Source organism: Prionailurus viverrinus, chromosome A1 (assembly GCF_022837055.1).
Source record: "Prionailurus viverrinus isolate Anna chromosome A1, UM_Priviv_1.0, whole genome shotgun sequence".
NCBI classification, from domain to species: Eukaryota; Metazoa; Chordata; class Mammalia; order Carnivora; family Felidae; genus Prionailurus; species Prionailurus viverrinus.
In genome coordinates, this window is record NC_062561.1 from 28,387,501 (window position 1) to 28,414,993 (window position 27,493).

Consider the following 27,493-nt stretch of genomic DNA (forward strand, 5'->3'; position numbering starts at 1 on the left):
GAGTGAGATGATGTGGAAACTGTAATAAGGCATGCTAACAAAAGTGATTATTCTCATAACAAAGTTGGAGATGGAAAAGAAAGAGAGTAACCTGCACTAAGGCTTTTCAGGGTCTTAACACAACTAGATGATAAGGCTTTCCAGATTTGGTAGAAGAAAGGTCACAAGTGCAAAGGAACAGATGGAAGAAAAATTTATATAAAGAAAATAATGAGTATGATAGTCAGACATAAAGAGAACGTTAATTTCCTTCTACCATATTCTCCTTCCACTGATTTGTTGATCTGCTCTTCTATCAGAAATGTCCTTACTCTCTAATCTTCCCCTGTAGAAATCCTACCCAGTCCAAGACCTATAAAGATTTTCTCACCCCTTAGTCATTATCAAAGTTTCTATTGTATTGTCTGCACACTGAGATCATGAAGTCCATATCATAACACATCACCATTACTGTCTCTACATGTACTTGTCTTTCCTACCATTAAACTAAATTATTAAGGTCAGAGACTACATTTTATTCAATGTTTCCTCAGATTTCAGTACCTCACGTACTATATGAACTCAATAAATGTTTGCTAATTTTAATAAATTAGAAATTAGTGGAAATCTTCGGTTTAAGAGATACACGTAATATGAAACCAAAGCAGTCAAGAAAATAACGTAATGTTAAATTTGAATACGAATTATCAATATGAACTCATGATTCTTTAAACACATGTACTACATTTTTCCATTAAAAGATCACAGAAGCAGGGTGCCTGGGTGGCTCAGTTGTTTAAGGGTCTGGTTCTTGGTTTCGGCTCAGGTCATGGTCTTGCAGATTCGTGGGTTCCAGCCCCACACTGGGCTCTAAGCTGGCAGTGAGGAGCCTGCTTGGGATTCTCTCTTTCCTCTCTCACTGCCCCTCCCAGACTCGTGCCGTCCCTCTCTCTAAATAAATAAATTCATTAAAAAAGAAAAAAAGATCACAGAAGCAATGACCCTCAGTAGTAATGAGCATACCCAGCACCCAGATTTTGGTTTCTAAATACCAGTTGCTAATAAAAGAACTAGAGCTCCTTAGGAAAATGGCTGGTTCCAAGATGCAGGCAGAGAAAACATGATGTATGGATGGAACATTTTAATTGTGACAGAAAGCAATGAAGACCTCAGGGACTAAATGGGTCATTTCAAAAGAACACAGAAGCAATAGGTGAAGGGGATTAAGAGCACACTTGTTGTGAGAAGCACTGAGTGATGCAAAGAATTGTTGAATCACTATATTGTGTACCCGAAACTAATATAACACTGTATGTTACTTTTTAATTCCTTTTTAATTCCAGTGTATGTACATACATACATACACTGGAATTAAAAAAAGAAAACAGAAGCCAACTTGAAGGAATTCCTACTGGCCAAACTTGGGCATCTAAAGAATAAAAATAGTTAATGGATCATAACAACTGGATTAAAAAAAAAAATCTATGAATCCATTAAAAGAGACAGATAAAAGGATGGGGGTTGGGGGAAAATATGTGTATATATAAGAAGGCTGAATGACAAATATGGAAAGAATAACAAAATTTAAAAATGCCATTTGTAACTCCCAAAGTAATTAGTGATTTAGGGAAAAATTATCAATGTATCTTAATCACTGGGTTAAAAGCTACTGGAGGAGAACAGGATACTCTCTCTCAGCATCATCCTACAGATTACTTAACTGTACTAATTACAAAGGATACATGTCTTTATATTGGTGATATCTGGTGATACTGGGGGAAGACCAAAGAGACACAATACCCAAATAAGTGTGAATCTTTACTGGATCCTACCTAGATGAAGAACAAAGTAAAAATATCAAGGATATCTGAGACAATTAGGGAAATTTGTATATGAACTGCATGTTAGATGATGCTACGGAATTAATAATTTTCTGAGGGGCTCTCATGATGCTGATGTTCCTAAGAGATGCCTGCAGCATACTCTCACATGGTTTCAAAAGGGAAGTACGTTTGTGTGTGCACGTGTATTTATATACACACACAAACAGAATGGGTTGGCAAAATGTTAACAGAGGGTGAACCTAAGTGAAGAGTATGTATAGTGTTCATTGTACTGATTTTTTTTTCCTCAGCTTTTCTATGGGCTTAAAAATATTCTATGTGGCGCCCGGGTGGCTCAGTCGGTTAAGCATCCAACTCTCGATTTTGGCTCAGGTCATGATCTTGTGGTTTGTGAGATCGAGGCCCACATCAGGCTCTACACTGGCAGCGTAGATTCTCTCTCTCTCGCTCTATCTGCCTCTCTCCTGCTCTCTCTTTCTCTCTCTCAAAATAAGTAAAAATAAACTTTAAAAAATATTCTAAGTTTTAAATGATTCTGTTTTCATTAATGAGTGGAGGTTTTCAGGATAATGTACAAACAACTCAAAAAAAGAAAAAAATCTGAAATCTGAACCTGAACTATTGATATAAATTCATGACACTGAAAGGACAATGAGTACTCCTAGTACCCAGGGTACTTGGTTCCTAAATACTATTCAGGGTTTTTTGGGAAAATAGCCAATTTCAGGTCTGAGGAAGGGTAAGTAGATGGTGAAACTGGGTCACTCTGTTATACTAGAAAGTAGGGAAGCAATCAAAGAATTAAGAGCCTGAGACAAAAGGACACAGGCACCAGCTTAGAGGGACTCCCAGGGACCAAGTTAGAGACCCTCTGAGCAACTTAAATTAATAAGTAAATGAATAAATGACTATAAATAAAAGATTGGAAAATAGAGAATTTTTAAATCCATGCATCGAGCAATACAAATGAATGAATGAAGGAATGAGAATAAACTCACTTGCATATTACACCAAGTCACTAATCTGAAAATTGGTAATTCAAGGGCATTTACCATGTCTTTTTAGGTGATACTGTAGTTCATTTAACCTTAATGAGAGAAAGTTTTTCTTTAAGAATTCTCGCTAACTGGGGAGCCTGGATGGCACAGTGAGTTAAGCATCTGACTTGCTCAGATCATGATCTCACAGTTTGTGAGTTGGAGCCCCGCATCGGCTTCTGTGCTGACAGCTGAGCCTGGAGCCTGCTTCGGATTCTGTGTCTCCCTCTCTCTCTGCCCCTCCCCACCTCATGCTCTGTCTCTCTCTCTCTCTCTCTCTATCTCTCTCTCTCTCTCAAAAATAAATAATAAACATTTCAAAAAGCTAAAAAAAAAATAAAAGAATTCTAGCTAATAAATGTAAAAGGAATGATAACATTTGGAAAATCATCATTTTGCAGCTTCCAGGAAATAAGATTCTGGAAAGGGTCATCAAGGATGCCAAATATATTAGACAAAAGGTTGCTGGAAAAAACAAGATACTTGCACAGAGCCAAGTATCACCCTCACAGATTATGTGATAACTAGAAAATATAAAATATACTTTTAAAATGGACAGTTCTGGCAGAGTGATTACCTTCATCAACTGATCAATTTTTGTATCACTGATCACAGGAAAACCTGAAATTCTGTCTTCACATCATTCTACAAATTATTCTTGCCAAAAATGTTTAACCTGAATCTAATCAAGCATTTACACCTAACTTCTAGAATCTATGAAATGGAGAAGAAAGAGGAATAAGTGAAATACCACTGTGAGAAAACAATCAGACAGATCCAAAATGTGGGACATTATAGAAGAAACTGGTCCAGCCTGTTCAAGAAGTCAGTCTTGAATTTTAATAAATAAAAAAAAAAAAAAAAGAGGGGAAACTCTCAGACCAAAAGTAATATAAATAAGTCATAATTATCGAGTGCAACTTAAGGCCTAGAAGCCTAGACTGAATCCAAACTGGGGGTGAGGAGGACTGCAAAAGAGATTTCAAGGATAATAAAGGAAATCTGAGTACATCTGGGTATTGGATGGTAGGGAATTATACTGAATTTTCTTGAATGTGATCCTCGCACTACTTTTATACAATAACTGTATTATTGTTATGTGGGAGGATACTGTGATCCCTGGGAGAAGCACACTCAAGTATTCAGGAGTGAAGAGACATTAAGACCATAACTTTCAAGTTGGTTCTGCCACAAAGTAGACACATGCGTGTACACACAAACACACACACACACACACACACACACACGCGCGCGCGCGCACACACACACACAGAGTAAATAAAACAAAATACAACTGACCCTTGAACAACATGGTTTGAATTGCATGGGTACACTTACATGTGGATTTTTTTCAATGAACATGGTACGATACCGTATATGTATTTTCTCCTCCTTATGATTTTCTTAATATTTCCTTTTCTCTAGAATTTACTTTAAGAACACAGAATATAATACATATACAAAATATGGGTCGATCAACTGTTTAAGTTATTGTTAAGGCTTCACATCAAGAGTAGGCTGTTAGTGGTTAAGTTTCTGGGGAACCAAAATTTGTACATGATTTCTGACTGCACAGAGGTTGATGCTCCTAACTCTGAAATTGTTCAATGTTTACTTTATTAACAACTGTTGAATATGGTTGATTCGTATGAAAGTTTATGTGTAGGTGTGCTACGAATTTAACTCTTCTTTATGCTTGAAATTTTTCATAATAAAATGTTAGGGGAAAAAAAGGTTAAGAAATGGAAGAGTAACCAAACTGTCTTAAGAGGAAAAAGGAGGGTTCTTCCACCAACTACAAACAAAGGATCAGGAATCATATTTATTTTGCTCACTACTGATTATCCAATACCTAGCACAGCGCCTGGAATATAATAAACACTCAAATTTACATTTGCTGAATGAATGAGTAAATGGTAATATTTTGGGGCAAAGGTAAAGGAACGTAAGAAAACTTATAGCTGATGTTTACATTCCTAAAAGATGGAAGATCTTGAGAAAATAAAAAACAGAAAACTATCTGTTGAGAAGAAATGGGGAGGCATTGCAATCTCTGGGAAATAAAGTTGACTGTCTCCATTACCTCATAACACTATTTTCATATATGCCAATTCTGTAAGATTTTAATATTACTAATTACAATATTGAGATTCGTTTAAAAATAAGAATATCATACAGCTGCTTAACGAGATTTTAAAAAATGATCAACATTTTTATTAAAACTATCACTAAAAGAAATCTAACACAGTGAACTTACTTTTCTGACAGATGCTCTAGTCTTCACGTGACTGTTTCTCGAAGTCTGGACGGCTGCCATAACTATATTGCTTTTCTGTGTAATCAATGAAGAATTAGTCCATAAAACACCTAAAGAAAACACATTAAAAGAAAACTACTGATTTCAGTGATTCAGGCAAGCATTTTGTCCTAAAATAAGGTCTTTAAATTCAGTCATTTAAAAAAATTAAAACAAACAAAAATTCTGAGACATAAACAATTATTATTATAAAGTAGTTTACCCTTATTTATTCAATCTCACTGCCTTTGTGAGGTTTTTTTTGTTTTTTTATTTTTGTGTTTTTACAAATAAGAAAATACTTGAAAGTCTTAATAAGAAGTGTTTAGAAAACCTTTTAAAATCTAAAATAGTGAAGATTACAAAAAAATCCGAGCCTTCTTGTCTCCCAAAAGTCACTCTAACCCTACAGCAACCGTGAATGTGTGAATGTTTTTTACACCTTCTTATTTCTTGGGTAGAAATATTTGATAATATACAAATGAGAATATGAAATCTGTGTAGATAAAATAAAATCACATAAACAATAACAAATTCCTTATTTAGCCATCTTAACAGCATACCAATGACTAGAGTTAAAAAAAAAATCCAAGTTAAATGATTAAGAGTACTTACAACACATGTACACGTGTATACACATACAGACACATACGCGCACACACACACACACACACACCCCTCTTGGAAGAAACTCTGAAACTAAAGGACTTAAACTTTTTATCAATGTTTTAAGGCAGTACCTTTGAGAGTTTAAATCAACTTGGGCATTAACCATTCAAAATTCACATCTGACCACAGTACCTTGTTCATTTAAAATCTACTTGGACTCGATGCTATGCAATATGGCCTTTGGGTTTAGAGCATTGGAAGAAAAACATTTTATTATAGTAGAGAATGAGAACAGGAAGTGAATTCTAAATCATTAAATAACTAAAAAATTTGAATCAATAAAGACTTAAGAAATGGTTAGTTTCAACCAAACTGGCCTTACCAAGAATTAACCTAGTTGAGGTTTTCAAGGCATCCGATTAATGTTAAGTTTACACTATGAAAAGATTTATACACAAAATCAAACATCAACTAGTTTCCATCAGAACTGCAAAAAAAACCCCCTAAATTTCAGTGGAGTTCTAATTTTATACTCTTTCACCGTAGAGATAAAACCTAAGTGTGTATGCATGCGCACAGATTCTAATTTTTTTTAAGTTTATTTATTTAGAGAGAGAGGGTGCGCAAGTAGGGGAGGGGTAGAGAGAGAGGGAGAAAGAGAATCTCCCAATCCGGGACTCGAACCCACAAACCATGAGATCATGATCTGAGCCAAAATCCCACGCTTAACCAACTTAGCCACCCAGGTGCCTCTAGGTTCTAATTTCTAATAAAGAATTATGATGCTATTCTATTCTGAACTAGGATAAATCCTAGTGGTCTCTTTAATAATAAAATGTGATTAATGACTAGAATTGAAGTAGGACTGTGAGAAAGGCAAGGGAGGTCTCGACAGTACAAGATAAAGAGCAACATACCAGGACTCACAAGAGTACCATTTGTGTCCTTGTTCTTCCTCTCATTAGCTTTGTTTCCTCCGGTAAATTGAAGTATCTTTGGATCTATTTCCTCAATGTACATATCAACTTACTTACTGGAGAAGTTTATTGTAAGAATGAAATGGAAAATAATTTATAGGAGGCATTTTGGAAACTATAAATAATAGCTAAAAGAAAAATTAAAATATTTACTTACAGGCCAAAATGATCAAGGGGGTCAAATTCTCAAAATGAGGTATAAACATAAAAGTTTATGTGGCCAAGGCAAGACAATAATCCTTTTTACTCCTCTTTACCCACAGAGTTCTCTTCAACTGCCAGAAACCCTCAGAGGCAAAGGGACTTGCCTTAAGTACCATATAAAATACAAAGGCCAACACAAGGGTTCCAGAAAAGGAAAATTCTCAAACACGGCACCTGAGTCAACTAGCATCTTTCTGGTGGGCAAAAGTGTAATGCAAATCTAAACTCTGAAAATATTCCTGTGCTATGATACAATAATTCTACTTTTGGGAACTCATCAAAGAAAACAATGATCCTAGAGCATCTAGGGTCCTAGCGAGAGCTTCTAAGGCTCCAAGTGCTTTACTAAGAGATTTACATGAAGATCTCATTTAATCCTTAGGACTGGTACAGTAGTACTACTCCAGTTTTACAATGAAAAAAACTGAGGCAAGGATGAGTTAAGCAACTCGTGCAGGCCCACACAGTAAGCAGGAAAGCTGAGATTCAAATCCAAACCTTCAAACTCTAGCACCCCAGGTCTTAACCAGTATAAATGTTTGAAAAGGTGTTCAAACACCAGTATTAAGGTCTGAAAAGGTATTCAAACACACTTTATACTGGAGAGAAATAAGAAACACTCTAGATGCTAGACGGGAGAGTGACTGAGTAACTGAGATGCATTCCCTGTTGATGCAATCATGTTAAAAATAACACTGAAGGGGGTGCCTGGATGGCTCAGTTAGTTAAGCGTCTGACTTCGGCTCAGGTCATGATCCCCCAGTTCACGGGTTCAAGCCCCACGTCAGACTCTGCTGACAGCTCAGAGCCTGCTCTGGATTTTCTGTCTCCCTCTCTGCCGCTCTCTCTCTCAAAAATAAACATTAAAAACAAAAGTGTAAAAAAAACACCTCTCTTCCTAAATAACTACAACACTGAAGGACAGAGGAACAGTGCACAAGGCATCTTCCCCTTCTGACTCCTGAAAGGGCGGAGTTGGGGAAAGAGATGGGAAAAAGCAATCACCTTTGCAGCTGCTAACCAAAGTCAATAATGAGCAAAGATTACACACTCAGGAAAGAAGGTGACTGGTTATCTAGATGAGCCGCTTACTGGCAGGTGATGTGACATGCCAGGCCCCTGACAAGGAGGTTGGGGGAGGCCAGGGTGCTCTGAGACAACATCCCGGATTTGACACCTCTAATTACCCCAGTGCTCTACCTATAATACTCCTGAATAGCAGACTGGGGCAGAACACTCTTTTCACAGTGCAGTACTAAAGCAAATAGAATCCAGTATTTAACAGACCTATGAAGGAACATTAAAAACATAAAATAAAAAAGTAAAAATACACTAAAGACAAAAAAAAAAAAAAAAAGCCCAGACAAATATAATCATGTCACCCAAAACCCATATAATCTATTTTCAGACCACTACCTCAGAATTTATATTAATAAAAAAGACACCATATTTAGTTCTGTATCTTCACTCATTTTCTGAACCCTACTCCATCTCTTTGTATTTAACGTAACACATGAGTAAAATATTATCTCACTAAGGGAAAAACCTATCAGAGAATAATCTTTGCAACAGCCTATCCAAGTGAATCCAACGTGAGACAGTGTGACTCATACCTCTGGTAAAGCAAAGAAAAAAAAAATGTATCTTTGGAAATGATGTGAAGACAGATGGGGGGAAAAGCAACAGAGCACGGTTTCTTCACCACCTTATATAATTCGAGGGAATGCAGTTTTAGCCAGATTTCACAAGAGGAGCAAAACTACAGTGTTTTCCCCTAAACACCTTTGTGTTATGATGATAAACTTTTCACTGAATGCTTTTTTGATTTGCGCCCTATCACAGGTAAATAAACAAGAGTCCTAAGCAGGGAATAACTAAGTGTGTTTCTCTACAAAGAAATTAGAGTGATCCAGACCATTTTTTGAAAGCAGATCAGAGAGAAGAAAGTACAGACAGATAGGGCAGACAACTGAAAAGTAAGCTGCTACAGCTCACTGAGGACACAGGATATAAAGACAATACCATGAAATAATCAAAATCCCCCCAGAAGCAACCAAAAGGCAGAATGGATATTGCTAAAGACATCGGAACACCGAGGGAATCTTAAGGAATATCACAGAATACAAACAGATGAAAGCATTGGAGAACAATTATGAAGAGTACAGAAAACACACATATGGGGCACTTTGAATAAATTACACTTATCTTAGGATCCTGTGATTCCCCTTCTTAAAATTTATCCTACATATACACTTGCACAAAATTCATAAATATATATGTGAAAGAATAGTCACTAAAACAAAAAAAAAAAACTAAAAATAATCTAGAAGCCCATCAATTCAAATAAATTATACTGCATTCATATGACTGATTTTTACCAGCTGTTGGAATTAGATGAATACACACTGATGTGACAGCATTACCACAAAATATTAAGGGGAAAAGCAAATTGCGGAACAGTGTAAACAGTACGCTCTTTACTTGTCATTAAAAAAAAAAAATTACATGTGCCAACTCTGTGTGTATATTTGTACAGGCCTCGGAAATACCATAATGGATATAGACTAAACTCATGATAGTGGTCATTCATGACAACTGGGACTTTTTTTTAATGTTATGAAATGTCACATACCTATAATATGGGAAGATGATACACTGTTAAGTAAAATAAGTTTCCACATGTTCACAGAATCCCATTTTTGGGTAAAATCTGTATAACTGCACGTGTGTTATTTGTATATGCGACATAAAAGAGAACATGTACTAGATGGGTACAAACATTGTTTTTTTACCTAAGTAGATGCAATGATGCCGGTTTTATTCTTCTGGATGTATAGAAGTTCTTTTATAATCAGAAAATAAGTACTTCCCACGTCTTTCCTCCTCTCCTCTGGCCGAAGAAATTTTCAAGTTGGCATCATCTATTTCCTGACCTTTTTATAGCAGGAGTTAACCAAACCAAGGAGTCTCTGAAACCCCTTCCCTGTCTTCTATCAACACTCTCGTCCCATCTTGACTCTTCCTATGGCACTGGTTCTCAAACTTCAGTACAGGTGTGGATCGGCTTATTTCTAACCCTTTCCACCCCGGAAGGTCCAGATTCAGGAGGTCTACATGGAATCCTGAAATCTATACCTTTAACAAGTACCCTCTGTGATTTCTGAATGAGAACATTTCTCTCTCTCTAGGTACTACATTAGTCTCCTTCTCTAAATTTTTTCACAACTTGTTACTCAAACGCTAATATTTCTAACCTTCATCCTTGTCCTTTGTGGTATTCAGTCTACCTAGTTTTCCAAGGATATTCAATCTCTACCTCTGATTTTAACTGTGCAAATAAGTCCCTAATGTCTATCTCCAGTTCAACTCCTGTACCTGTGTTTCAGTTCCTTGGGTCCAATTTTCTATTCAATACTTCTAACTAAATATCCCAGTTACTCCAAAATTGGTACGTCCAAAAACTGAATAAAACTTTCTCTCTAAACAATTTCTCTCCGTAGAGCCAGTAAACCAACTGAGCCAGCAGGCTAAGCTGGAAACTGGCTTTTCCCTCAATCCCTATAGACTACCACATCTAGTCAGTCACCAAATCCTGACCTGTCACCCTCCTAAGCTTCCCTCAAACCTACCCTCTCTTCCATCAGCTAAACTGTCATTTACTCTTCATGCATCAGTTGAAGGACCTCCCTCCTTGAGGAAGACTTGGCTCATCTTACCAATCCCTCCTTGCCCAAACAGTAGCCACCACCTCTGTGCTCTCCCAAGGTGGGTTGTCCCAGTCCATTTTTTTCCTGCCTCCTTCCTTTTGTGAATTTCTGGAGGACAAAAATGTTTTATTGTATTTACATTCTAACACAGAAGGCAAATCAAACATCTGCTGAATAAATAAAAAGTCTTTGAAGAGGCAAGTATACCTTCAAATGTTTCAATGGGTACTTCTACATTTAATGAATCATTATCAGCTTCCAATAATTTCTAATTTTACAATATTTGATAACACAGTAAATGCTCCAAAAACACGTGTTGGCCGAATTCCAAATGGCCAAGTGTTAAAATTAATATTCTGTTAAATATAAATACAACAAAGCAGGGCAAAACACGTGAAACATTAGTTTTCAAACATTAGGCAACAGGTAACCCAGGCCTATGACTGCCGAAAGAAGGGAAACACTGGCCGCTGGCTACTTTCAGGTCACAGCACAGACAGGAGAAAGCCAAGTGTTCTGATGTTCTCAGCAAGTTGCAGAGGCAGAGATGAGAGTCTGGGAAGGCCAAGGTGGCTAGAACGCTCAGGGTACAGCACTGGAGAGAGAGCTCACAAAGACTGAGAGCATCAGAGAGTTGCAGATGGGTTCTTCTAGGGACCTTGGTCAAATACTGATCTATGCCAAGTGTCAGAAGTTGGGGAAATAACCACCAAACAGCAGCAGGCCAAACAATACCTGGAGCCAGACAGGGCTTGGAATAATCTGCACCCCCACCAACCGGAGTGGAAAAAAAAGCTGTGTAATATATCAGGCAATGGATGGGCTCCTCAGACGGAATTTACCTTAGCTGGGGGACTAAGGGAGCACTACAGTGAGGCTTTTCTGCAGGCGCACTAACAAAGCTCAAAAGCAAGCCTCAAAACAATCCGACAGATTCCAAACAACCATGAACCCCAACTAAACCCAACACTTAAAAAATACAACAAAACTGAAAAAAAAACCACACACACACAACAAAATCGAGCAAGCAATAGCATAAACCTGAACGGCCAGCACACAGTCAAAAATTACCCGTGGAGGAGAAAAATATGACCCCTAAGCAGGAGGAAACAAGGCAAGTAGTGCAGACCCAGAAATGACAAATGGAATGAACAGAAAAGATGTCAAAATTATACTACGAGCATGTTCCATATATTCAAAAGGGAAGAGGAAAACATGATCATAAGGAGAGAACAGAAAATATAAGAGACCCAAACCAAACCTCTAGAGTTAAAAATAAATCTAAAATAAAACCATACTGGGTGCAATCAACAGCAGATTAAACACTGCAACAGAAAGTGAACTTCAAGACATAGCAAAAGAAGCAATCAAAACTGAAGCACAGAGAGAAGCCTACAAACAAACAAGACAGCATCAGTGACTCACTGTGAAAGGTGAGTAACTGGAATCCCCAAAAAGGTGGGGGACAGGAGTAATCTATGAAGATAAAATGGCTCAGAATTTCCAAAAGTTGATGAAAACCATAAATTGACAGATACAAGAGAGATCGACAAATCCTAAGAAAAATGAACATAAAGAAAACCACACCAAGGTACATCATAACCCAGTTTCTGAAAACTAGGGATAGAGAATTCTTAAAAGCAACCAGAGAGAAAAGTATATATTACATAAAGAGGAACAAAGAAAGACAGCAGACTTCTTGTCAGAAACTATGCGGAGCCATAAATAAAACCGAGCAACATCTAAAAAAATGTGTCAACTGAGATATCTATACCCACAGAAAAGTATCTTTTAAAAATTAAGGCAAAATAAGTTTATTTGCGCTAAAAAAAAAAAAAAAAAAAGCTGTGAGAACTCACCACCCGCCAACCATCAGTGGAATAAAGGTTAAAAGAAATTCTATGGGCAAAAAACAAAAAACAATACCAGATAGAAGTCTGAATCTAAACAACAAGTTTAGAATGCCTGAAAGGGTAAATATGAGGGTAATATAAAAGCTGTTTCAGAGCTATTTTCTTTTTGTTTAATCCCTTAAAAAAAAAACTATTTAAACTAAAAGTGATAACAATGTATGAATGGGGTTTACAACATACACAAGTAAAATGCATTACAAAATAAAACAGAGTGTGGCAGGCTGGAGTTAGAAAAATGCTGTTCCTTCAGTATGCCAAAAGTGATACTGATAAGTTAAAGTTATCTTGTAAACCCCAGAGCAACCATTAAAAACAAAACAATAACACCTGACAGGCCAACAGTGGCATTAGGGTGAAGCATCTCTCCTTTCTGCAAAAATCAGGAAGCTAAGGCTAATCTTCACAAGATTCTCTAAGAGTGCAATTACATAATATATGTAAAAACAGTACCTGATATAGCAGGAATTGATATAGTGGGAATTCAAATGTTTGCTTCTTTCTTAGGAACAGACTTGCTGTTTAGCTTATAATATCTAAACATACCACGGCTATCAGTTACTATTTTGTTTTTCCTTTCAAAACAATAATCAATCATACAAAAAGACCTAATTTGTGTTTGACCTAAATGACTATCTATTAAGATATTTGCTTCTCTAATTTCCTGCACACCAACAATAAATACAGCTAAAAAAAAACCCTAAAATCTTCAGGCTGTGCTTTCAGTGTGAATACACAGCTTAGAAGTTGAAGCAATATTCTTAATCTTCTACATAACCCCCATCTACAAGATTACTTTAACAAAAAATATGTTCAGAATTTTAACCTAGGAAAACATTTCTCTTTATCAGTGACATCTATTCTGCCATGACTCAAAGAGTTGTACTGCTGAAAAGACATTTATGTAGCTCTTGCAAATAGTGATAAAACTCCACCCTAACCCACCAGTAGCAGAAATGAGTGAACGGATCTGCTTTGCAAATGGCCCAGTGGTTGGCACATAACGAGGCATTCTAAAAACCTGTGCAGAACCTATTAACCGATAGGATATATAAGGCATTAAAAAAAAAAGAATGTGAAAGATAATTTTAAGGTTTCAAGCTTGGGGATGTGGAAGAAAAGTGGAGCCTTTGCCAATTACAGGGTAACTGGAAGACAGTGTTTATGTCAATGTAATATCCAAAGTCACCTAAAATATATACATTTAGTTGGGGAGGTCAGAACTAGTGATGTTACTCCAGGAGTCATCTATATATACAGAGCTTGAAAGCTGATCCTAGAGACTGGGAAAGCACAGAGAAGATCAAGAAAGAATCTTAGGGGGCAACCATGATAAAAGGTTGCCGGGCAGGTAAACAAAGAACCACAAACAAGTGGCAGTTTGAAAAGGAGGCAAGGTAGAGATTTAGAAAACTTTAGTGTCACTGGAGTCAAGAGACAGTTTTATGTCTAGAGTGGTCAGCATTAAGCTTATACTAAACTCCTGAGGGTAGAAATGACACTCCTTTCATCTCTGAATGCTGCAGGAGTCCATATCGTGGCACCTGCTACACAGAATGCACTTAGTAGTAATCATACTACATCCTTACACTGTGCCCGTGAGGTACTGCTTAATTGCTGTTGAACAGAACTCACATTTCTCACAACAGAAGTTGCTGTTAATATACCCATCTTACATATAGAGAGACTGAGGCACGAAGCATTTACATAATTTGCCTTCATTCAGAAACCTAGAAGAATCCATCCTGAAAGAGACCATTACCGAGAGAGAGTTCAATGCAGTACTAGAGGGGAAAATGCCAACCGCAGGATGTTAATGGACACCAGAGGTTCCCGTCATTCCTCCCTGTCCATCCCCTCTTTATTCGAGAACTTGCGGTACTCAGTATAACAAAGTACAAACTGTGAGACGCACCTAAGTCTCCTCCTCATCCATTTACCATTCTCCTCTTCGCCGGTCCTCAGCCAACTGGACTACGAGTGCATACTCGACCCACAGGATTATCCTTCTAGAAATTCAGAATTAAGAGATGCAGATACTCGTTGAGACTCATGCTACAAAAGCAAAGTGAGTCTGGTGTTGGCACCACAGCAAACCAAAGTTTCATGCAAGCCAAAGCCAGGGGGAAGCAGAAACCAAGAGCCTTAAAGAGAGCCAATCAAAAAGGAATTGCTTCAAAAGACATAATAGCATCCAGAGTGCCAAAGAACAGAGGAGCAGACACAGAAGACCATGTGCTCCCAGAGAAAAACTGGAAGAGTTAACTGTCTGAAGATTTTCTAGTTCCCAGGACCCTAAGTTGGACTTCATGCAATGGGCTTCAGAAGCAACCCACCAAATGTGTTGACAAATACTTTTTTGTTTATTTATTTATTTTGAGAGAGACAGAGACAGTGCCAGTAGGGGAGGAGCAGAGAGAGAGGGAGAGAGAGAATCCCAAGCAGGATCCGCACTGCCAGAGCACAGCCCCACACAGGGCTGGAACTCAGGAACCAGGAGATCGGGACCTGAGGCAAAAGGAAGAGTTGGAAGCTTAACCAACTGAGTCGCCCAGGCGCCCCTGACAAACGCCTTTTTTAACTAAGTTCATTCAAACGGGTTTGTGACCCTTGCAGCCAAATAACCCTCAAGCCGTTAAAAAGGTCAAAGGAAAAACATTGACTAAGCAGCTACCATAAGCTTCAAAATAACCTTGAGGTATTTTGACTCTCACCATCAGGGATGAGGAAATAGAGACTCAGCTATATTAAGTAACAGATTTGCCTGACACCAAAACCCAAACTCTTTCTATTTTGCCTCACTTTCATTCTAGTTCCATCCAATCTGTTCCAGACCACCACACCATTTATTTACCTTACTTTTTCCCATGAAACATTCTCGGATTAAGCCAAAAATGTTAACCTTTCTCCTTTTAACCTGTTCAGTTTCTAATCTATTCATTTCAAACATCTTTACTCTAGTTAAGTATTTAACAATAAAATGAACTTTCATATGCAAAGAGGAGTGGCAGCATGAAGGCATTTGAATCTGTTGGGTCTGCTTCTGAACTGATACAGTATTTTTTTTTTCCTTTCCCAAATTTACCAGTTGGTACAGCCCTAAGTCAAGCCCGAGCTAAGTGTAGATCTCTTCCTGGATTCCTTCCACTTTCATTCCCTCCAAATGACTGACTCTATTACTAAAATGCAGGCCACTTGACAGAAAAAGGACAAATTTGGCTTGCCTAAATAATTACCCTACCGAAAACGACTTCAATTATTTTTCAAAGGCAAGACAAAACAAATATCTACATCCTAAAAGCTTGAAACCCTTACCAAAAGGATATAAAGACTAGGAAAAAAAATTTATTTTTCTGTCCTTGAAAACCAGTTTGCCAAGAGGAATGGGAGGTCTTTTAAAATCTAGACCAGTCTCGGGGCGCCTGGGTGGCTCCATCGGTTAAATGTCCGACTTCGGCTCAGGTCATGATCTCTCAGTTTGTGAGTTCAAGCCCCGCGACTGGCTCTGTGCTGACAGCTCAGAGCCTGGAGCCTGCTTCCGATCCTGTGTCCCCCCCGTCTCTCGGCCCCTCCCTTGCTCATGCTCTGTCTCTCTCTGTCTCTCAATAATAAATAAATGTTTTAAAAAAATGAAACAATAAAATAAAATCTAGACCAGTCTCTTTTGCCCATTAAGTTTTTCACATTTTCTCCAAGCATGGAACAGAACTCCACTGCCGATTTACAAGTGGAAATTTCCCTAAAAATGACCAAAATGTATCATCTGATTTGATCTGATTTCTTTTTCCAGACAGTATGTTCCTGGAATTTAAAAAAAAAAAAAGTGTACTATCCTTCTTCCAATCTCTAAAGGTAAAGGAGATTCTTCAGATTCTAGATTTATCCCAGGAATTTAGAAGCTAAAGAAGCTCTCACTGTGGTTCAGGGTCTTCAGGAGGTCCCCTATCCTCAACAACCGAGAAATATCACTAGCCCAGGAGTATACCTGTAGGCCCTCAGCAATAGTGCAGTTACTTAGGTATATACACTAATCACTAGTTACCAGTTCAGCCTGGGAATCCGTTTTTCTGACTGCCTTACATTCTTTGATCTCTCATAAACCAAGCTGTTACAGCCACAACCAACAGTGAAATTCCAGGTCAACCCTGGGTAGTTCTGCCAAAAAGAACATAAGAAAGTAAGAAAAATCATGTTACTACTTGAAAAGGGGACTAGGTGTTTAAAAAGATGCGTTAAATTGCACTATTTTAACTGACACTAATCGTGCTGGGAACTGTGCTGTCATTTACTCTAAAATCATAAACAAGACCTTAAAATCACTTCTGCATTACTGAGTGCCTTATATTTTGAATACTCTGTATTTTCTATACATTTCCCTGACATTTAAAAATCACTATGAATCAATGGAACATCCCTAACAAAGTGGAAAGAAGCTAAGAAAAGCTTGTATGTTTTGCAAGGGACTGAATAATTATGATGCTGAAAAGAGAACCAAAATTTTTAACTCTGGTTTGCACTAATACCATCAGGTATGTGTCAGCTGTATTTCTCATCCTGAACATCTTAAGCCTAAACCACCTCCAGTTTAATAAGGTTTTAGAGGAGAGGGAAAGCAGAACTGTTACCAAGCTGTACCACGGTAGTGGTTTAGATTCTACTGCCACTGCCATTTTACCAACGTTTTTTAATACTTCGGTCACATCTACCTATTTTTGTGTAAAGCGAGGTAGGTGCCTGGAGTTATAAAAGTACACCAAATCCATTCGCAATATGGATGGCCAGCATTTAAACCATCAACAAACAGCCTCGGAGAAATTTTGACAGCAAATCCAAACATCAACACTCGGAGGAGCTGCTTGACGCCTTCCGTTTCTGTCACAAGACTTGGGTTGCGCCTGGTTCCAACGCTCGGAGGTTCTGACAGTGAAGGATGCTGCTCGGGGACAAAGTGCAACGTCCTCCTCCTCCGGTATACGCTCCTGTGCGCGCACCACGAACACAAACTAAGCACACACACCGCTACGCACCGAAAAGACCCGGCTGGGAAGACCATTCTGGGGATGGAAACTGAGCTTGTCATTCAAAGGGGCTGCATGCAACTCGGCCCCCACGCTCCGGACCCACAAGACCCGTCTCGAGCCCGAGGATGCCCCCTCCCCCCGAGGCCCGGTGCCATGGGATTCCTCCCTCCGCCCCGCTCCTCCCGCTCTCCTCCCACCGCCGAGCGAAGGCGCAGCTCTGGGCAGCCCCGCAATCAGAGCAGGGACTGCAGACAGAGAGGCTGGGGCGCCCGAGCCGGGCCGCCCCATCCACCGCGGCCCCGCACCACGCCGCCACCCCGGCCAACGCGCGGCTTTTGCTGCGGGTGGATCCGCACCCGCCTCACCTGGGGGCCGCAGCCTCCGCAGCTCACAGGCATGTCACCGGCCCGCAACGACCAGTCGCGCGAGCCGCCGAGCAGGCGGGCGCCCCCTCCCGCACCAGCCCCCGGCCCTCCCCCCTCCCCGCCTCCCCGCCCCGCGGGCCCGCCCCCGCCCTGCCCACCCCCGGCTTCCGCCGCCGCAGTTCCAGTCCGCAACACCACCTAATCCCCACACCTCCCACTCACTCTCGCGAGAGGGTGCGGCGCCTCTCGCGAGAAGAACTCTGTGACCAAGCCCGCGCAAAAGTGGGTGGGCTTTTAAAAAATGAAAGAACTAACAGGAAAAACCTTCCCACGTGCTCTGGGGCGGCTAGCGGATCGGCCCCGCGCGTCTCGTGACGTCCAAGCGGCCGCTCTATTGGCCAGGATCCGCTCCGCCGTGGGAGCTTTAAACTCCAGGCTGACCTACGAACCTGCGGCGAACGTCTTGCGCGCTTCCTGATCCGTTACCATGGAAACGGTTTAACCCTTTCCTCTGGCAAAATACCCAAGCTGTGGCTGGCTCTGCAGGTTTGGTTTCAGGCCCTTACTCCTCTCTTTCGAACCCTTGGTCTTACCCCTGGGGTCAGCTGGGCTGCTTCTTCGCCACAGGCTAGCCTCGCTTTGTTCTAATCGCCGTGGTTCTTCCCAAAGCGGCAGCCCCACCAGATCTGACGGCCCAAGTAAGGCTCATCCTTTGGGGGTGGCTCCGCCCCTTCTCTCCAGCATCTCTAGGGAGGACCACTCACAGCGCTTCAGGCCCACGGCCCTATCCGAACCTCAACAATTGGCATCAAGGGATCTCCGGGCCCTAGTGCTCACCCTTACCAATTTACGCGGCATCGGAATCAGGAAGTAAAGCATTGGCCACGGAGAAACCAAGCCCTAGATGAAAATCTAATGTGTGATTATTTACATTTGCAATCGGAAGGGCTGGTCCAGTCAAGTTGCACCGTCTCCTCATGGACATCTATTAAAAGGTGGAAATACCTGATAGATGAGAAAGGCATTTTGAAGTATATCCTCATTATGAGTTTTGGACTGTTTGGGAGAGGGGGACAGGGAACAAAGGGTGCATACATACTTTATTTCTTCCTTCAATAAGTTTTTGTTGAGCTAGTACAAATGTTAGACACTACTCCATCTGTCTTCTGAGCAGTGATGAAGACAAATGAGTCTAGGTTCTAGGGAGCTTATGGGGGGAGGCAGAAAGAAAAACTATTTGTTTGCCTTAAGCTCAATGCAAAGAAAATACAGTAAATGATGTGATGGTGATTGTGATTGGGTGGCTGCTTGAGGGGCCGACCTTTGGAGGAGATGGTAAGCAGTGATTTGCCTAAGAGGCAGGCAAACATCAGAGGGAAGAGCCTTCTAGACAAAGGAAACAGCTAATTCAAAGGCCTTAAATTGGATTTGAGGGGAAAAGATGAGAAAGTAAGAAGAAATAAGGTCAGAGAAGTAAATAAATATGTGCCAGATCCTGTAAGATTTTGTAAGCTAGGAAAGTAATTGTTGGGAATTTAAATGCAATGGAAAGCGGTGGAGAATTCTAAAGAGGGAAGAGATACCTATGCTGTACTTTTATCTTTAAAGCTCTTCCCTGCAGAGAACTGATTTTAGGTTCTGAACCTTTTAGAATCTGAACTGATTTCAGAACCTTTTAGGTTTCAGAGGAAGCAAGGAGATTGAGACTTGTAGTCCAAGACAGACACAATCCTGAAAGACTTCGTTCCCAATGACCTTGACATTATCCATTTGGTCAGAGCATTGGTGCCATTTAATGCCTTCTGTTAAAAACATCTGGCTACATCTTCATTTACTGCTATTTAATGACAGTAAAAGAAATAAATGGAAATTTTTTGTTACTTGGGCACATGAATGTCCTGAAAAGAAAGTCACATTTGATTTTTTTTCTCATCCATTTATACCACACAGATAACCACCTCTTCTGTCTATTCCTAAAGCCAGATCTAAGAAGAACAAACATAAAGTGATGTTCAATGTAGATATTTATTCCTGGGTATCAGATTTAAACAGATAGAAGTTGAAGGCTAGAAAATGAAGGTATTTCACTAAAAAAACAGAAATCAGGAACAAGTTTGAACTGGAAGACCTCTCGCTAAAGCAACCAAATCAAGGTTCCTTATCATTCTTGAGTCTCAACTTCCTCATACATAAAACAAGGCAATTTAACTAGCCTACACACAAAGTGGTTAAGCCTGAATTACACTTTGGCATGCACGCACCAGTAACACGGAAGCTGGAAAGGGAAATGTGATAAATTTGTATAAAATCTAAGAGGGTCCGTAGCACAAGACAAATGAAATTGGATTTGTGTGCGCATACACCACACACACACACACACACACACACACACACACACACACCAGCTGAGGAGCTATGAAACTGATTAATACAGATACCAGGAATGCTTCCCTAAGAAATCTTGGCCTTCTCAGAGTGTGAAAACGGAAGCATTGCCACCTGCTCAACCTCATATTCCCTGTAGCTATTTTGAACCTATGTACTATTTAATAAATAATGGTTCACATGTACCTAATCAAGACTGAAGGAATGGAAAATATTTAAGAGATCTGAGGCAACATTTTAAAGTTAGGCTAGCACTTTAATTTTAATGAAAATAAGATTTCAAGGAACATTACAGGGTTCTTTTTTAAAAGGAAAAAAGCTAAAAAGAGAAAAGTTCTTATTTTAACAAATTAAGACCATTCTTTGAAAATGTTGAAAAAATGGAGCACTCTTGAGTGCTGTTTGCAGTCATGATGATTAACCGAACCAGCTGCGTAGTACTGCTAATTTAGATGAACAACGGGCTCAACTCTGTCATTCTAACATGTATTAACAGAGCCATAAATCCTCCCAACTCACCCTCAGCAAGACAGTCTTTGTGGTATCTTTTGCTAGCTACAATTAGTCAGAGTACAACGAACATGAAGGGAGAAGAAATTTAGGATTGAGATCCATTTCTACAGATGTCCCTAGTTCCTGGATTCTTTTTAAAATTATTTTGCTTTAGCAGCTTTATTGAGATATAATCCACATGCCATACAATTCATCCACTTGACGAGTACAATTCAATATATTTCGGTATATTCCCAGAGCTGTGCAGTCATCACCAAAATCTAATTTTAGAACGATTTTGTCCCTCTAAAAGAAACTCTACAGTCATTAGCAGTCGATCCCCACCTCCTCCCCAGCCTGAAGCAACCACTGATCTCCTTTATGTCCCTACCTTTGCCTGTTCTGGACACTTCGTATAAATGGAATTGTACACTATGTGGTCATTGGTGTCAGCTTCATTCACTTAGCTAAATGTTTTCAAGGGTCATCCATGCTGTAGCCTGTATAAGTACTTCATTTCTTTTTATTGCCAAATGATGATTCCATTGTATTCCGTTTATCAGTTAATAGACATGTGGGTTGTGTCCACTTTGGGACTCTTGGGAATAGTGCTGCTTTGAGCATTTGTGTCTAAGTTTTGTGTGGACATTTGTTATTCTTTTTTAATACTTTAAAAGATAAAACGTACCCAGTTTACAAAGTCTATATTTCTTTTCCTAGCACGGTTACTTGGCTCCTGGCTTTGTCTTTCTTGCCTGCTGTTTGAACTGTGTGCTCTCTTCCCCCACAGGGCTGGCATTTCTACTCTGGCAGCTCAGATCTGACAGTGTCATCCCCCTGCTTAAAAGGCTTCAGTGGCTTCTTATGGTTCCACCAATGATCTTTCTTACTCTCTTCTGTTGTTCTCTCTCTCTCAGAAAGTCTTTTTTTTTTTCCACTTCCTCAAAATAGGGCCAGATCCTCTCTGCTTTGGAGCCTTCCCACGAGATCTTCCTTCAGCACTGAGTGTTCTCTGTCCACCCCTTAGCCTCTGCATGCCTGAGAATCCCTCAGCATTCAGCTGTACTCTCAAGAACTCAAGAACTCTTGTACTAATTCCCCAGACTAGGTAAGCTCCTCCCCATCTGGACTCTACTTTTTCTCCAGTGCATTTAGCAACTTAGAATGATTTTGATTTGAGTGATTATTTGGTCTTTCTCCTCTGCTAGACCGTAGAATCCATGAGCAGGAACCACATCTATTTTTACTTACACATGCCTGGCACATAGTAAGTGTTATTCATTACTCATTATCTATTCATTGAAAGGATGGAAGGAAGGAAGGAAGGAAGGAAGGAAAAAGAAGGGGAGGGGGGAAGGGAGGTATCTTCACAGCTTATTCTGTGTTCTATTTTTCCTTCCCTTGCTAGTGTTGAAATAAGTTTCTAGGCCCAAGATGGAGCTGCTCCCGCCCAGGATGCCACCTCAGCAAACCAAAGCTTAAATAACTTTTGTGTCTGTGTAAATGCTCCACTAGACCAAAAACACAGTATATCCAGTCAGCCAGTCCCCCCAAACCAAGCCAACTCTAGGCTCTATGCTTATTTGTTTCTTCTCACTCCAAACAAAGCTGGGGTGCCTGGGTGGCTCAGTCGGTTGAGCATGCGACTTCGGCTCAGGTCATGATCTCATGGTTTTGTGAGTTCAAGCCCCGCATCGGGCTCTGTGCCGACAGCTCAGAGCCTGGAGTCTGCTTTGGATTCTGTGTCTCCCTCTCTCTCTCTGCCCCTCCCCCACTCATGCTCTGTCTCTCTGCCTTGGAAATAAATAAACATTAAAAAATTAAAAACAAGCAAACAAAGTTGACAATGTGGCCCCAACCAATCAGATATTTCCCACTTTTCCTTTTCCCTGTTCTTTTTTCTTTAGTCTATAAAAGCTTCCCGACTTCTGCCCCATTTTGCAGTTCTCCAAAGGAAACTGTCCACTTAAGGAAGTGTGAAATAAAGTTTATTTGTATCACCTAAGTTGTTTCCTTTAATCATTTTTTAATACTAGGAATCTTCAGTAAAGTCTTGATAAATGGTATAAACCAAATCTGTCCTGTTATAAGAGGAATTAATGGAAAGCTTGTTCTAGGCCTGGGATGGTGTAGGAGGGGCCACAAGTGTCCCCTTCCCATGCTCCCTACACAAGGTGATGTGGAGAGGGGAAGACCAGTACTAAGGAGCCAAGGCAGTGTGTGACCAGTCAGAGAACACAGGCTTTGTCTAAGTGCACCTAAGATTGTACCAAGGAGCAAGAAACGTCTCACGTGTCCCCAGGGGACATTTTAGTGAGCTAATTTCTAGTAATCAAGTTGGCAGTGTCTCCTCCAATGTAATTTTGCTATTTAACGGAAATGTTACTTTCATCTGTTTGCATAGTCTAACGGAGCCAAGACATTTGGATTATATGCACAGGAAAGAAATTTGGCCCAGCAAGTTCCAATGAACTGTTCTAGATCACATAGGGGCACTAAATGCCACCATTTAGACTAAAATTAGCTGGTTTAGTCTGGTTCCACCTATACAAAACTAGCCTCTCAGCTTAATGCCCCTAATGACCTTTAGACTACAAAGGCAGGCATCGGCTTTCCCCCGGAGCTTTACACTAGCAATCTCTGACAGCCAGAAGCAGATTCCATGTCGCTTCCTGTTTGAAAGCTTAGGTCTCCCTTTGGCCCACTTGCCGAATTCCTGTTTCCTGCCTGAGTGACTGCCCCAGCTGGCAGTTCTTGTAAGAGAGAGAAGTCAAGTCCTTTTCTTTTCACATTGCTCAGTTTTTGGATTTTGTTTTTTTGTGGTAATAAATTAATATACACTCATTATGTAGAACACTGGAAAATACAGGAAAAGATAATGGAGCAGACCACCTCTTTTGGTGGGTGATTTACATACATTATTTAATAGTAGTTAATAAACCAATGTAAAACATACTGGAAGTGGAAAACTGTGGACATTATAATTTCATCAGCCATTTAAACATATAAAAATGCTTTTCAAATTTGAAAGATAAAGTACCTTGGGGTGCCTGCCTGGCTCAGTTGGTTAAGCCTCCAATTCTTGATTTTGGCTCAGGTCATGGTCTCAGGGTTTGTGAGATCAAGCCCTGGGGTGGGTTGGGCTCTGCACTGACAGCAGAGATCCTGCTTGGGATTCTCTCTCCCTCTCTCTCTTCCCCTCCCCCCCCCCCTGCCCACCCACCCCTCCAACCCATCCCTGTGCACACCTGTTCTCTCTCTCTCTCAAATAAGCTTTAAAAAAAAAAAAGCTAAAGTATCTCATCAAGCCTTTGTTTTAAAAGTATGTATATTATACCACAATCTGATATGCCTTTTAACTTACATACTTACCTAATTCTTTTGTAGTGAATCTCTTGAAGAACAGAAACACATCTGAACCATTATAACATAATACCTAGTAATGGCTTCATATATTGTAGGTCTTCATTAAATGCCCAATGACTTCTAAAATCATGACTATAATTATTAGCAAATAGTACAGATGATAATTTAGAAGTGCCACTCCAAATTGGACTTCTGAATGAGCAAAATAAAGTTGACTGCTATTATATATTGTACTAGAGTAAAATGAGTCTTCCTTTCTTTTTTAAGATTATTTATTTATTTTTGGAGAGAGAGAGAGAGAGAGAGAGCGAGCACATGAGTGAAGGAGAGGCAGAGAATCCTCAGCAGTATCCACGAGGTCAGCACAGAGCCCAGCACCAGCTTAGAACTCAAGAACCATGAGATCATGACCTGAGCTGAAACCAAGAGTCACACGCTTAACCAGCTGAGCCACCCAGGCGCCCTTGAGTCTTCTGATTTAAATCATCATTGTCATAACTAAATTACTGACTCAACTTCCAATAAATAAAATACTACTTCTGTACTATCTTTTAGGAAAATGTAATACGTTCTTGTCTGAAATTCAAAAACAAATAATCATTCATAAATGTAATTACTTCATAAGAAAGTCTTAAAGATACCATTGCCTGACTGATTTTAAATGGTTTGATACAGAGTTAATTATAAAATAGAAGCACAAAGTTTTATAAAAAGCTTTTATTATAGGGGTGCCTGGCTGGTTCAGTCGGAGGAGTATGTGACTTGATCTTGGGGTCATGAGTTTGAGCCCCACATTGGGTGTAAAGATTACTTAAATAACTTTTTTAAAAAGCTTATGTTTGACGTTTCCAATTCAAAGAAGCACAAATGTAATCAAACATTTCAGATGCACTTAGTATAAGCAAATGGAAAAATGCTTTAATTTGCAAAAAAACATTATACGTAACTTTTCAGAAATGTCTTTTGCAAAGATGAAATACACTTCCTCTTCATGTGAGCCAACAGTATACATGCTAACTACTTAAAAAAAGATATTTGATAATTTCTCCTGGATTAGGTATCTAAAGGGCCAGGAAAGTCCTTTGAATAGTGTCATAAACTTACGACAAGATAAAGCAGATCCTAGAACAAGTTGTTCCTGGGTCTATCATTCCTTGTTGCTTGGCTGCTTTGCTTTTCAAAGGAAATATTAACATGCAGATAAGAACATCCTTATTTATTAGTTAACTCACACGAAATTCAGCCGAAACGTCCTTATGTGATTAGATCTTTAAAAGTAGGTAATACTCATGCATGCGAAGCATGAATATTGATTGCATGCCTATTTATGGTCCAGGAAGCATTAAACGTTGTGATAAAAATCTAGGCCCTAAAGTAGCAGGACTTTTAAGATACCTTAAATTCTTCCTAGGCTTTATTCTACTTGGGGTTTTAAGTCATTGAACCATGCTAGAGATGTCTAGTCTAGCCCCATACTAATGTTGATTCCTATTTGTTTTGGGTTTCCTGGGATCAACCTTGAACAAATTGGCTCCCCTTCCCCGCAATGGAGCTTGTGACATCAGCCTTCTTCAGGACAGAGTGGCATTCCTCAGAGCCAATCCTCAAGAACTCCAAAGTAGCCCACTATCTCTGGTTTGGGCTAGACAAACCACTAAGACAAAAATGTCTTAGACTTTGGTTCTTCCAGAGGGAAGGGTGTGGATTTGGGTTCAAGTATGAAGGGGAAAATAATCAGTACTGCATTAGAACGGAAAGTGTTATCTTTATAAACAGTGGGTATCAAATTTCTTAGCATCTATGCAATTTATTTTTAACATACCCTTTTTACGCCCAAATTTATAAAGTCCCAATCTCTTTCTTTTTCGTATTCTGCTCTTATCTCTAAATTGATTTTAAAATTCTTCCTTTTGAAGATGTGTCCTTATCTCACATTTGATTGTACAGGTTGCCATCCTTATCAGTTGCTGTAATAAGATTCTTACCCAGATCTTGTTATCTTGAAACATCATGCCTATAGGCAGGGTATAATGGGTGTAACAAGATTCCTGCAGAGCTCCAATTTAACAGTTTAATGGCCTATAATTTTCTCTCTCTCTTTCAGCTGTTCAGTAGCTATTTTGAAATTGCCGAATAAACTCCTGATGAAAATAGGTGTGCAATAAAATGAAGTCTGATAAATTTTGTGGATGGCTTGAGGAAATGCCATTATTACTATTTTTTTTAACGTGTTTTCATTTTTGAGAGACAGGGAGAGACAGAGTGTGCATGGGTGGGGAGGGCGGAGGGGCAGAGAGAGAGAGGGAGACACAGAATCCGAAGGAGGCTCCAGGCTCCGGAGCTGTCAGCACAAAGCTGGACGCGGGGCTCAAACTCACAAAACGAGAGATCATGACCTGAGCTGAAGTGAGACGCTCAACCACTCAACCGACTGAGCCACCCAGGTGCTCAGGAAATGCCATTGTTTTATGGGAAACAGAAGTCAGCATTTTACATGGTGCTGATTGGATTTTGGTTTCAAACCCTGTGCCATTCAAACTTTAATATTTGCCTGCATTTTCAAAATGACTTTTAAAATTATCAGGAGCATTTCTTGTTCACTGAACTCTTTATGCAATTCTAAGAATTCTCAACAAGGTTCCAGGAGGAATTAAAGTGCTATAATTGAAAGCTGCTGACATGTACATTACCCTATCCAAGTTTTATTGATTGATTGATTGATTGATTGATTTTACTTTTTAGTAATCTCTACACCCAATGTCAGGCTCAAACTTGTGACCTTGAGATCAAGAGTCTCACGCTCTTCCAACTGAGCTGGACAGGCACCCATATCCTATCTGATTCTTAATCATTATTACCTCTCCACACCAGCATCCACTGAAGTGCTTGCATTTTTAGTTCTATCCACTTTTAAGGTCAACGCTGTTTTCTGCTATAGCAACCCCACATTAAAATATGACCAGACAATGCCATTTTGCAAATAGCTCTTTCTGCAGAAATAACACTTGCTTCTTAGATACTGTACAGAATCCATATACCAGTCCCTTCTGCCAGTACCTGGCAAATGCTTCCCCTCCTTGTTTTCAACAATCTGATTCACCACCTCCATTGGGCACAGGGTTCTGTGACACCACAATGTTTCATCTTCTGTTCTAGCTTGTATTGGACCTCTTGTCTCTCATCCTGAAATGTCAAATAATATGTGAAGAGACCAAGTAAATCCTCTACTTGGCCTCAGAAAGAAGTCTCTCGCAAATCACGCGCATGTCATAGAAAATTAACTTGAATTCTGCCCTCTGCT

The 27,493-nt window shown here is 39.7% G+C and overlaps 1 protein-coding gene across 9 annotated transcripts in view; it reads right to left on the reverse strand.

Annotated features, from left to right (window-relative positions):
- The window catches only part of AKAP11 (A-kinase anchoring protein 11), a 50,680-nt gene extending 31,864 nt beyond the window's left edge, over nucleotides 1-18,816 (reverse strand). For 2 of the 9 annotated variants that reach the window (XM_047860137.1, XM_047859546.1), the window contains exons 1-2: nucleotides 18,543-18,816; nucleotides 5,118-5,227 (exon numbers count right to left, since the gene is read on the reverse strand). In XM_047860137.1, coding sequence (XP_047716093.1) covers nucleotides 5,118-5,177 — 60 coding nt within the window. In that variant the 5' untranslated portion in view covers nucleotides 5,178-5,227; nucleotides 18,543-18,816. Of the gene's footprint in view, nucleotides 1-5,117; nucleotides 5,228-8,038; nucleotides 8,234-9,738; nucleotides 10,433-14,478; nucleotides 14,573-16,605; nucleotides 16,719-17,269; nucleotides 17,292-17,949; nucleotides 18,053-18,542 lie in introns of those variants that run through there. The other 7 variants (XM_047859916.1, XM_047859763.1, XM_047859999.1 and 4 more) reach the window with 7 other exon arrangements.
- Nucleotides 18,817-27,493: the final 8,677 nt, after the last annotated feature.